The following is a 12,988-nucleotide window of genomic DNA, read 5'->3' on the forward strand; positions in this document are numbered from 1 at the left end:
GCATCCTTCATTTCCAGATGTACTGAAACGCAACATACAGGAAACTGTGAAGCTACGTTTTAGTGAGATTCTTTCAATATGCTTCCTTGATAGCATTCAAAACAGGAGAAAGAAGACCTGCTTTCCTCATAATTATTCATCACACTGTGCGCAATACATCACACTTCAGTTTCTTTGAAGATCATGAAAAGGACCGAGTCTCTACATAAGGGACCATATGAAAATTAAAGAGTCACCATCTCCAAGAAACTTGGAACAGATTCATTTGTTGACTGGTTTGATTACCATGTGCAGTTATTTAAAATATGGGTATAGGTTTATTTCTGCAGAAAATCTTAAATTTTGCTCAACACAGGAAATGGGGTTTTCAAAGAGAAAACACTCTTTGAAGTGAGGTAGACAGGAATACACATGAAATGAACAAAAAGAATGAGCTCGGGCAGAATATCCTGATTCTTTACCCTTAGTTTGTAACTATAGCACTGTGTTCCAAGCATATATCTAAACCTTCAAAATTCCAATATAATTTAAGTCACCCCCAAACTAAGATAAAACAGGTAATCTGTAAATAAAACAAGGTGTGTGTGTGTGTGTGTGTGTAAAAGACTCTCCTTGAAGTTAGATATAACTTAGCATTCTTTCAAAGCAAAGCATCATCTGGATTCTTTTACTTTAAATGTGTGTGTGGTGGTGGTTCTGGGTGCCCTAGAATGACATTTCTCAGTAAGTGAAGGGTGGCAAGGAAACCATTTCCTTTCTGCTATATTATGCTAACTGGGATGTTTAGTTCAAATCAGTTTGCAATTTAAATCCTATTATTTTGGTTTGAAAAGGAAGGAGCGCTAAGGTAGGAAGAAGGATTTCCCGCATCCATCTTTTGGCATCCGAATGTGCTTCCTGGATTGGCAGAGCTGTTTCCTTCCCAGATGCTCAGCCCACAGCCACACAACTGCACTAGGGAGCGTGGGGAGCCCGCGCACAGCGCAAAGCTCCATCTGATTTCTCAGTCGGAGGGTCCGCAGCAGAGGGGCACAGAGCACTGGCTTTGGAGTCACTGGAGTGACAGAATCGGCAATGTTACGATGGGCTCAAGGTATCTGTCTCGTTAAGGGTTTCTGAGTGGGGAACACAAGATCTCACAAGTGTCAGGGACATTAAAAAAGTAAATTAAGGAACCACACATTTCACAACTCTTAAAATGAATTTAGACCAAAATATATATTCATTCCATGGGATGTACCCACCCGCCAGCAGCCACTCGATGAGAAACATACTAATAAACATGGGATAGAGAACCCGAGGCGCACTTCACTCCTTGCTATGGGAGAGAGAAAACAATGTCCCAGGCCCATGAGCATCTTGGCTAAGGGTCAAGCGTAAAGCAGCGCAGGCTGTCACCTCATACTCCTCCTTGAAGCCGTAGCTGTCCGATGTCTTCATGAGGTTGATGTGCTGCAGCAAGTCGGCGACCCTGATGGCTGGGTGCAGCTGCCCCGTCTGGTAAGGGGACTCCGTCCCCTCGCACAGGTAGCGAGGCACATCAAGAAGCCGGCTGGACTCTGCCGGGGCACTGTGGTTCTCATCTGGCATTTGTCAGATTCCAGGGGATCAAAAAGAAAACAAAGTTATCTTGTTTAATAGACATCTACGCAAAGCACACGCATGGTCTTTCTGACAAAAGGAGGCAGGCAGCACTGTCCTTGGGCTCTAGGCTTGCGGACACAGTCTCTGTGTACACATCAGCAAGTTCACGGGTGCGGGGGGGATGCAGGGAGACACCAGGGGCGTGGGAGGTGGGCCTGAGGTCTTACTTCCTGTTTTCTCTGCAGAATGGGGGCAGGGAACCGAGGGGTCAGTTGGAGAGGCATTTTCATATCAGTGACATGGAACAAACTCCCGCCCGCCCGCCCCGGCCCCTGCAGACCTGGTCTCAGCTCCCCGCCGCCCAGAGCTGTGTCTCTGTCCCTGTGGCCGCAGGCAGCTTCCCCCCCTTACATGAGGACAGGGGAATGTGGCCTCCTGCAGGGCCACCCGGGCCCCACCTCACCCCCCCACCTGCTCCTGGTCACTCTGCAGATGCCCTGCTAACACACACTGGGGACTCTTCCAGCCACTGCATACAAGGGAACAGGGGACAGCACTAGGGCAAAACCCGTGGCCACCCTCTGCTTCTCCCCAGCCCACCCAGGCTGGTCTCAGACTTCCTGCCTCACGGTCCCACCATTGCTGCTCTCACACGTGCCATTTCACCTGCACTCTGCTTCGACTGTCTGTTTACTTGTCTGCTTTCTGCACTGAACCCTAAATGCTCAGCGTGTAGAGATGCAGTGCCTGCTGCACAGCAGCCACCATAAATATTTCCATGGATGAATTATTTAAAAATCAATTGAATCCCTTACCAGTCACATTTAAACGTAGGCCCCCTCCCAAATGCATTCTTAGCTTAAAGTGAAAAGAAACTTTTAAGCCCCTCTCTGCCATAAGAAGAAAAGAACAAGAACATTTACCTATGAAGAATAAATATTATTTTAATGACCACAGTACTAATGATTACAATGAGAAGCATGCTTGTATTTATCACATTTTCAACTTACCACTTTCTTTAAAAAAAAGCAAATGTTTTATGGACTGTTACTTTGAAAAGCATGATACTGCTACACTCATTAATAGAAGAGAAAGTACACTCTTAGGGGAACTTTTGTTTTTAATGATAATGCATACTGTAGAGAATGATATTTTAATTAACAGTTAAACACATTTCAAGTGCTGGTACATTTTCCTGTTCTATCACCAACTCTACAAATAGGATATGGCAAAAAATGAATTGTTGTCCCCATGATAAACATTTTTTCTTCCTGGAGAAGGGGGAAAAAGAAAAGAACCCCACGATCAGATTTGTGTGCCTCTTCAGTTTAGTTTGATTGTATTTATCTTTACTCCCTCTTATTTAACTAAACGTATATATATATATATATATTTTTTTGCATTCACTCCCTCAAATCCCACATCGAATCAAAAAGCCCCTGGTAGGTTCTGCTGTGACTTAACCACTCAGACAATTCAAAAACTTTTGTTCAAGTTCTGCAGTCCCCTTTACAGGCAAACATTTTGCTAGCAAAACATGACTCGCAGGTTTCCTCTTTTTCTTGTGAGATCAGAATACACTGATTTGCCTTTTCTAAACTATTACAATCAATAGACTGACATAAAGAATAGACTCACCGCCCCCTAAAATTAGATTCAGAAGCCAATGATTGGGGCACTCACAGAATACACAGCTTAGGATGAGAAGTGAAGAGAACAGGCAACTTTAGAGAGGCAGAAGGCGCCTGCTGTGGACGGCAGAGAGCTCAGTGCGCCTGCCGGAGCAGCGGAGCGTTTACAGTGAAAAAGGCTCAGTGAGAAACAGGCTTCACCCATACTTCAAATCTTACATATGGCTGTGTCCCAATATGACATAGACAGTGTCTGCAGGTTTATATTAAGCTTTAATACAGTAGTACATGAGCGATAAAGTCTTTAAACGAATCACATGTGAATTAATAACCTCAATACATTTCCACCTCATTAAACTGCCTAATAATATAACCAGCAATGCGCATACATATGCTAATCATCAGCCTTATTACATATTTAAGAACAATCATTTCAAATATTTCCTCGACTGAAAGATTTTCTAGAGTTCTTTGCAATGCACTTACCAGTTATAGGGACTTTAACCCAATGGAGCAGTAAAACACAAAGGAAACAAAAACATGAATCAATACGAAAAGTTTCTAAGTCCCTCTTAAAATGGTGAGATTCAACATTAAGCAATATTTGAAGTGACTCCAAAAACTGCTTCATAAATGCAAAATCAATTGGATGCAAAATAACTATAAACACCATGATCCCAAGGATGAAAAATGCAACAACTCATTTCTACATGAATATGATTAATGACAGATTTAGATTTAAAGTTAAAGAAAAAGCCTGACTTAAAAATGAAATAAAATACATAGGGTTGTATATGCAAACACATCTTCTAACTCTAGCCTTCCTTAAACATAACCATCCTTTTGAGAGGGAAATTACTACAATAACCTCTTAAACTTAATAGTTTGTAAAATCTTTCACATACACTTTCTTATTTTCTCTTTATAGCAACTCTGTTTCACAGAGGCAGAAGCAAGGATGGAAGGTATTTTTTAGAGTTTATATTGTGGTTCCAGAGAGGTCTGAGATGCGGCCCCAATTCTACATGCTATTTCCCCATGGGCTATTATGAGAAAGAAAATTTTACATTTGTGCAACTATTTCTTTCCAATGAGTTCCCTAATATTTTATCTGAATGCTGCTGCACAGGTAGTCACTGGATGCTGCAGTTTCTACAGTGCGTGTCGCGTTGGCAGGTGCCTCCCGGAGACCACAGCTCCTGGGCACCCCCACGACGCGTCTTTGGGACAAGCCCTCCAGGTCCCTTGTCTGTCGTTACTATTGGGACATTTAGGGGACAGGGCAGCCAGAGACGGAGAACGCTGACATTCTGGTTCTTTAAAAACATATACTCTTTATGTCAATTATAACATTAGGAGTTTAAATAATTATTTTATTGAATAAAGGGGTATATTTTACCTAACTGAATTAGTTCTACTGTTCAGATTTTTTTTTTTCACTCTTCTCACCCCTAAGTGGCAAACTGTGGTGACTTTACCCGCATCCCCAGAGCTCTTCCATGAAATGAACTGTACTCGGCATCTACACATACTGCGTGGGGTATGCTTGTTTGTTCCTGTTTGGCATTTATTTCAATTTGATTTTCATGTCTCTGGGTGAATTTAGAAGTTTTTAAAAATGTCATTGAATATTGAATATATGAATAATATAAATATAAAGGTAAAATGCACACAAAAGTTCTATGTCCGTAAGAAATAAATACAAATAAACATGAGAATTGGGAATTCTAAAGTTACATTTGTCTGGCAATTCTAACATTTCTCTGTTTAAAATCACTGGGGTGAAACTGGTATGGGACTTGTGCTCATGTAAGCAAGCTGGTTGTGAATCATTGGTTTGTAATTAATTAATCAAGGAATGGTGTATACATTGAAATGAAATCCATTCTATTCCTAATTATGTAATTATTTTAGTAAATCAACCTAAGTTTACACCTGAAAAGGCTTTAACAGAAACATTAGTTGTCTTTAATGTTACATAATGGGGAAACCATTGGTCTGTTTGAAATTTCTCCAAATAAACTGCTGATCACATAAAGTTCATACAGAGCACAAAATCCAGTATCAAGGTTCTACCAACTTCACCTGCATTTATAAATTCATAGTAAAGTAAAAAAAACATAACAAATGCCCACATTCCTAATCTTCGGCTGTAAATGTATTCTTTAGTTAAGATTTAGCAAGAGTTAGACAATCCCTTTCTGCCAAGTAGATTTTCTACGTATAAGCTAAATATTCAGGCGGTGATTGGCACTTGAAGCTGGCACATGAGGTTCATTCCACCAGCCTGAAGACACAAAACACCCACCTTTTATCCAACAGCGGCCTTATGCTCAGGGCAGTTGCCCCTCTCTCCCCAATCTGTCAGAACTAAGATTTTAATAATATGTTGCTCTAAGCAGCATACCTCCTCTAATTTGAAATCTACCTGAGCTGACAGTCCTGGCTACCACTGTCCCCTGATGAGGGTATGCCTGCCTCTTCTCAAAACCAAGCTGCTTTCTGCACTGTGAACAACACTGGCCACACACAACTGTCACCCACGCAAGAAAAGACGACAAAAAAATTAGGGCCTCACCTAACACAGCAGTCGGCACAAGCGGATCATTGGGCACTGCGGGAAAACAAAGCTCATGAAGGAATGCATTGTCCTAGAGTTGAGTTCTAAACTCTTCTTTTTTTCTTTAAAATATATGGATACATTCTGAAGAAATACAACTATTAAACATTTTTTGATGACTGCAACCTGCAAGGTTGAAATTCTCCCTTTCAGCTCGGGTTCTCTCAAAGCACAGGGAACAGTGCATTTCTAATTATAATTCCATACACTACTCAATTCCAAAAGCAAGGGAGAGTCAACTTTCCATTAAAAGATAGAAACATTAGAAGAAAAGTTTAGTAGACAGATTCATGTCTTCAAGTTCCTAAGTGGATATTTATAGCCATTGAATCAAACTTCCTGATAAAATACTAGATAGCAAAGTTTGGGGAAGGAAATGCTTTCAAACCCTTCATTGATTAAGTATTAAATCAAATGGTTAGAGATCGTACATCTGTATTTTCAGCAAAATTTACCTTCAACAATAATAGTATTTTATGTTCTCTATCATTTAACTTATAGTGAAGTAAAAATAATACAGACCAGAAAGACCCTATCATGATTTAAACTAAATTCTGAGACGATTCGTATAGCATTTCTTAATACTCATTTGGTATAGATACACCTGGGAAATTGATGGATTGCATTTAGGGCCAATAATCACTGAAAAAATGTCACCAAGCTGAGTATTTCAGAAAGACAAACAAACAAACAAACAAACTTCCCTCTCTGAAAAACTGGCAAATACTTCATGTTTTCAACCTTTCCCTGGCATATATTTATAAGCTAAACAGGAAATAGTACTTCCATTGCTTATTTATTTCCTCATACACATGTTTTTCAGGGGGGTAGGAAGCCTCGGGGATCTGGGGCAGGGTGTCTCTGTATGTATATATGGTCATGGGATAAACATGATTTGTCTTCCTCAAACATGAATTTTACTGAAAGATTCAAAGAAACAAAATCAGGTAATTTAACCTGTAAGCAAATTAAACACCGTGTTATAGAACAGAATAAAATTTCACATAAATGTTGAAGGTAGAACAGTAATATCGATTGTGGTACAAATTATCCAAATCATCTGCCATGAGGCATACTTCAGTGGGACTATTCTCAAAGCTCTGACTCCACAGATCAACCTTAGACATTCTCAATATGGATGGACAGATGGATGGACGGGTGAAGGGGATGGTGGGAGGGAAGAAGGGAAGGATGGATGGAGGGATTTTAGCATCACCGCCAAGCCCCCAATTCTAGTATAACTTTGCACTGGACACCTGACACTTAAGAGCACAGAGAGTTCTCTTTCCCCCGGGTAATGTTTCATTACTGAAATTCTCCAGGACTCCAGAGTAGAATATTTTAGTAGAATAATTTTACCAGTGTCAATAATTACCAGAAAGCACTGCTATGTTTTCTCTTATCTCAAAAGGAACTTTATCTTACACAAATTTACCTTATGCAAATTCCAGCAAGAAGTAATTCTGCTTCAGCAACAGAATATTTTAACTTAAGCAAAGCAATGACCTATGATTGGCTGTGAGTGGTACACGGTAGAACATCACTTAGGATACAGCAATAAAATTCATATACTTGACATGAAACCAAACCCAGGATCAACACTGAAAATAGTATTTTCTGTCTCTTCCTTCCCACTTTCTTACTAAGGCAATGCGTGGGACTCAAAAGGGAGTTAAAGAGTTTGAAATACCACCTGTTAACATTTTAGCAAAGGACTTACATCTTGGACTAAAGTTATGCTGGTCCATGAAGGTGATGGAGAGAGGGTCTTCTGCATGCAGCGTGCTCTGGTCAGCGTAGCTTCGGTCCATGGCGTTCACCATGTGCGTCATCTCCTGCCGCGTGGTGCCCATGGCGTCCTTGCGTTTCTTAGCCAGCTTGCTGCCGAGGCAAATGCAAGAGGAGCTTAGGGGCGGTCTGGCCGGGGGAGGCGCGACGCCGGCGGGAAGGCGCTCAGCACAGCCGGCCCGTTAAGGCTTTACAGACAGGGTTCACCATGCTCAGAACTGGTCACTCTTTCAGGAATTAAGGCTGACACTCAAACAATTATATTTTTTGGTTGCTATGAAACTATGCTATTTGTCACCTGGACATTTTGACATTCACCTGGTTAACGCAAACCACACAGCATTTCCCGTATTTCATCCTACTGCTAAAACAAATATGTCAGAAAATTTAACTATATTTTATTAAAAGCATAAAGACTTCCCTTGTAGGAAAGTTCAAGCAAGATGAAAGCTAAACCTAAAGTTTGGTTGTCCTCCTAGAATACTAATTATTGTGATCAACTTTAAGAAGTTTCTCTTGGGAATAACCACTACTTTTTTCAAGTTTTACTATCATCACCCAATCAAAACAGACAAGGAAATGTTCCATCCTTCATTCTCAATGCTATTACTAGGTAAAAATGCAAATGTGTATCATTACCATTAACATATTTAGCAATCTACCTATAACACTAATCCAAACCTAATGAGAAGATATTTAGAATCAACCACAACCAGATACATAAATATGTGGGATTAAATTATAAGCCGTATAAGAAAAAGCAACTGCTATGCGAAGCACAAACTATCAACACCCTGGATTGCAGACATGGTCAAATCCTAAAAATGTGTTTTGGAAATACAGGACAAAGTATCCACTACAGAAATGCCTTAAAAATACGGCAGGGCAAATGGCTCATGGGATCTGGAAATCAGCAGAGTTAGAACTTTGAGCTACTCAAAGACTGATATTTTAACCTTAAATTTCAAGGATGTAAAATGAGAATGTTGCAAATGAAACATATAACAAAAAAATTAAGAAATACAAAGTATTTAAATTATATTAATGAGGAAATTTATATACAAGAAAAGGCACTCTTTATGTTTATAAATTTGGCAGCACCTTATGTTGCCTTTAACATATTCTTTAGTTGCTTCAAGATAGCATTTTCGGCTAGATTATATGGTAGGATATTTTCTTCTGATTGGCGTTAGTATCTATACCAGAGTAAATATATGACCAATATTTTCAAAAGGCTTATTTAATAGAGTTTACACTCAAAGGTTTTTCCTTCATGAAAATAAATCCACAATTTGAGAGTGGCCCCTGGGTGGGGTATTTTCCCCTGAGAATAACAGTGCTCTGCCTTAGGAGGCGGAGACCCAACACACCAACACAGCAGTCCTGGCGTCTACACACAAGAGCAAGAGGTGAGAGCTGGGGGGTGGAGATGGCCTTGATTGTTTTTAAAGAAATAATAAATCATAACGATAATCACGGCATTCATAACAATGGGAAGAAAATAATGACAAAAATATAATAAGAACCACCACCACAAGGGCATCACCACCACCACAACCACCACCAACGGCCACCATCACCATCACTACCATCATCACCATCACCACCACCACTGCCATTATCACTACCATCATCATCATCATCACCACCACCATCACCATCATCACCACCATCATCACCATCATCACCACCACCTCCACCACCACCGCCATCATCACCATCACCATCCTCATCACCACCACCACTGCCACTATCATCACCACCACCACCACCACCACCACCACTGCCACTATCATCACCACCACCACCACCATCATCACCATCACCACCACCATCATCACCATCACCACCACCACCATCATCACCATCATCACCACCACCATCATCACCATCATTACCACCACCATCACCACCACCACTGCCATCGTCACCATCACCATCATCACCACCATCATCACCATCACCATCACCATCATCACCACCACCATCACCACCGCCACTGCCATCGTCACCATCACCATCATCACCACCATCATCACCATCACCATCACCATCATCACCACCACCATCATCACCACCACCATCACCACTGCCATCGTCACCATCACCAGCACCACTGCCATTATCACTACCATCATCATCACTACCACCATCACCACTGCCATCATCACCATCACCATCACTGCCACCAACATCACTACCACTGCCATCGTCACCATCACCACCACCACCACCACCATCATCACCATCACCATCACTACCACCACCATCACCATCATCATCACCACCACCACCACCAGCGGCCACCATCACCATCACTACCACCACCACCACTGCCATTATCACCACCACCATCATCACCATCACCATCACCACCATCATCATCACCACCACCGCCATCACCACCCTTTAGCAGCCTTATCTGTTCTATCACTGGACAATGTTTTACCCCTTTTTTCTAGGTGTGAAGGTAAAAGCCCGCTTCCAAGAGGGAATGTCAGTGCGTGGGGCTGTCAGTAGTAAGACCCATATGGAAGGGTGAGGACAGCAGGGGCGGCTCGCTCCAGTGATCACGGCATTTGATCCCTGTGCTGGGCTTCTGACTATTTGATTTTTCAAAAGAAGCCATGGATCTGATGTTTATATTAAACGTCTTAATTTGTTTTAACTGTTTTGTTTTGAAGCACTATGCGGACATCAGCGGGTGCTATTTAGCCCACAGGCTTCCACTCTCCAGACAATCCTCCGGCCCTTCACACAGGGTGTAGGCTCCTCGTGCTCCAGCCTTCTGCTACCACTAACCTCTGGCTAATTTCCACCCACCCTCTATCAACCTAAAGGACACTGCCTCAGGGAGGTGTTACTGCCAGCCTGTCTCAGGGAGGTTTTCTCACCACCTGCTTTCACAGCTCTGAGTTCTCCCCTCTAATAACACTCACCACGCACTGCGATTACCCTAAGTCTGTCTCCCCTATGCACATTCCACGAAGGGCAAGACCACTGCTGTCTCTGACTATTTTAGCATTTAGAGGAGAGCTGGCACACGGTAAGGCACTCAATAAATACTTGCTGAGTGGATGAATTAGGCCTGTTATATGCTTGGCACTTCTCATCTGTTACCTTAATTAATTCTCAGATCAACCCAATGAAAAAGGCATAAGGATTCTAAATGTATGGAAAAGTCACTGAGGCTCAGAGAAGTTAAATAACTTGCTCAAGGTTATTTATCTAATCAACAGTAAAGGATGACCTGGTTCCAAAGCCTGAGCTCTTATATGGTATAGAGTTGCTTCCATTTTTTTCCTTTTTGCCACATTATAAATTAGAGTATAATATAAAGCATCTACTTACTCTAGGAGTTAAACATTGGTTGCTATAAATTTGAGATGAAGAATGTGAATGTAGCACAGTTATTTTGCCATTTTTCTAGTTTAAAACAGCAAAATAATAGTTTGAGAAAAAACTCACGTTTGTTTCTTGGGCAAGAAAAAAGAAGGAATTAATTTCTAAAATAATATGAGGTTGAACTGGAAGAAAATAATATACCAGAGATTTGGTTTCAAAATAATGCTGAAATTCTGAAAATGGTCAGTTCAGAGTAAGTAGAAAAGACAAGTTTAAAATTTGAGGCTTTTCTTTAAAACATGTACAATGTACATGGACTTCAGCACTGAAGAAAATAAGTGACGAATCTGTCAAATGCATGTCAGCTAAAAGTTTTTATGACAATAGAGGTCTTCACTTTTCAGATTTACAACTTCTAGCTGGCATGCTACAGGGGGATATAACCTTTGTTACTATCTGCCAGCCACGCGTTATCAGCTTGGTTCTCACACCATGATCCTTGCAACAACCCTGTGAGGTAGGCTTTCATTCAGGCTATCTCCAAGCAAACACAAATTAATGCCAGAGTTAAATGTTTTGACTAAGAACTGACAGTTACTCATGACAGTGCCAATGAATGCTAGCTTGAAGATCATATCTAGTCTTCAAGTTCTACTGTAATTTATTTCTACTTTATTTAAAAACCTCTAATTCAGTTGGCTTTAACAGGTATGTTCAAAGTGGCTTTTAAAGCTATTCTTTGCCATTGTTTCTATTATTGACAATGTCAACAGCCCCAAATATGACACTCACTTTATCATGATATGCTACATAGCTTAGTACATAGCAATGTCATCCATCCACCAAAAAAGACAATCCCATTCTATTACTAAAGAAAGATACAGTGATGGATAATGGCATGCTTATTGACATACCCATAATTAAACAGTTATGTGGTTCCCTGTATGTCTGCTGCTTTGTCTCCTCCTCAACAACCAGCATATATAATCTGCACTTCGAGATGGTCAAATAATTCATTTTGCAGCTACCTGAGTTTGACAGGTGTGCACATGGCTTGAATTCTCAAAGTAGCCAACAGCATAAACTTCTGCAGGTGGATGGATGGGTGGGCTATAAAGGGGGAAAGTACTCCATCACTGTTTGAATGGAACAGTTAATTACTGTTGGCTGCATCAAACAAAACTTAACAAGGTTGTTATGACTCATCACAATAAGCTAGGAGCACTGCTATTTCACACCTGCCTCATTTAGCAGAGTTTAGGAAGCCAAATGTTTATAATATTTAAAATGTTGGGAAGATTCTGTTATAGTCGCTGAGACTGTTATCAAATCTTGCTGTAAGGCTAGTTTATGTTTACCTGGTGATATAAATAGTGTGGGACATATGACCCAAGTATACCCTGTGTCAATCCTCAAGCCTTGACAGTGGACCAGACATTCGTCAGGCCAAGTTCAATAGTGCTCTGCTGTATCACACTTTAGACCAAAGGTGCACCTACTCTGGCATCTAAGATGGGGAAAAGAAAACGACTCAGGAAGAAGAACACACGGTTCTCTCCAACCTCATTCAGATGAGCATTCCATATTGGAGTCCAGGAAGAACCCGCAGGCTCCAGAAGAGAAAAGGAGATACAGGATACCTACGTGTTGACCTGTAGGTGCTGACAAGAGGACCCCTTGGCCTTGGCTTTACAAGTCCATTGCCCTATTGAAGTTATAATACAAACTCACTTTTCTTCTCTGGAAAGAATTTTTATTTCTTTGTAACACTGTCTTGTTAATACTTTGTGTTTGTTTTCACAAGAGCTAAGTGATTGCCTTAGTCATCAGACCAAAGGTGTTCTAACCCTTAAGTGAAAACCCATCTGGATTCCTGGAAATGTGGAGAGCGCGGTTATCACATGAAGACCTGACCTGAGTTGCGTCCTGAAAGCATTTTGGAAGTTTTCCTATGAATATTTCACTCTGTTCCTTTTGTCAAATGCAACAGTACTGCATGAAGAGAGGGATTAAGAAGCTA

At 41.0% G+C, this 12,988-nt stretch overlaps 1 protein-coding gene across 9 annotated transcripts in view; it reads right to left on the reverse strand.

Annotated features, from left to right (window-relative positions):
- Positions 1 to 12,988, reverse strand: part of PTPRK (protein tyrosine phosphatase receptor type K) — a 587,191-nt gene that overhangs the window by 26,943 nt on the left and 547,260 nt on the right. For 5 of the 9 annotated variants that reach the window (XM_077162866.1, XM_077162861.1, XM_077162859.1 and 2 more), the window contains 3 exons: positions 7,556 to 7,716; positions 5,794 to 5,829; positions 1,399 to 1,583 (listed from right to left, as the gene is read on the reverse strand). In XM_077162866.1, the coding sequence (XP_077018981.1) occupies positions 1,399 to 1,583; positions 5,794 to 5,829; positions 7,556 to 7,716 (382 nt within the window). The remainder of the gene's footprint in view (positions 1 to 1,398; positions 1,584 to 5,793; positions 5,830 to 7,555; positions 7,717 to 12,988) is intronic. The other 4 variants (XM_077162868.1, XM_077162867.1, XM_077162863.1 and 1 more) reach the window with 1 other exon arrangement.

This window comes from Tamandua tetradactyla, chromosome 5 (assembly GCF_023851605.1).
Source record: "Tamandua tetradactyla isolate mTamTet1 chromosome 5, mTamTet1.pri, whole genome shotgun sequence".
Taxonomy (NCBI): Eukaryota; Metazoa; Chordata; class Mammalia; order Pilosa; family Myrmecophagidae; genus Tamandua; species Tamandua tetradactyla.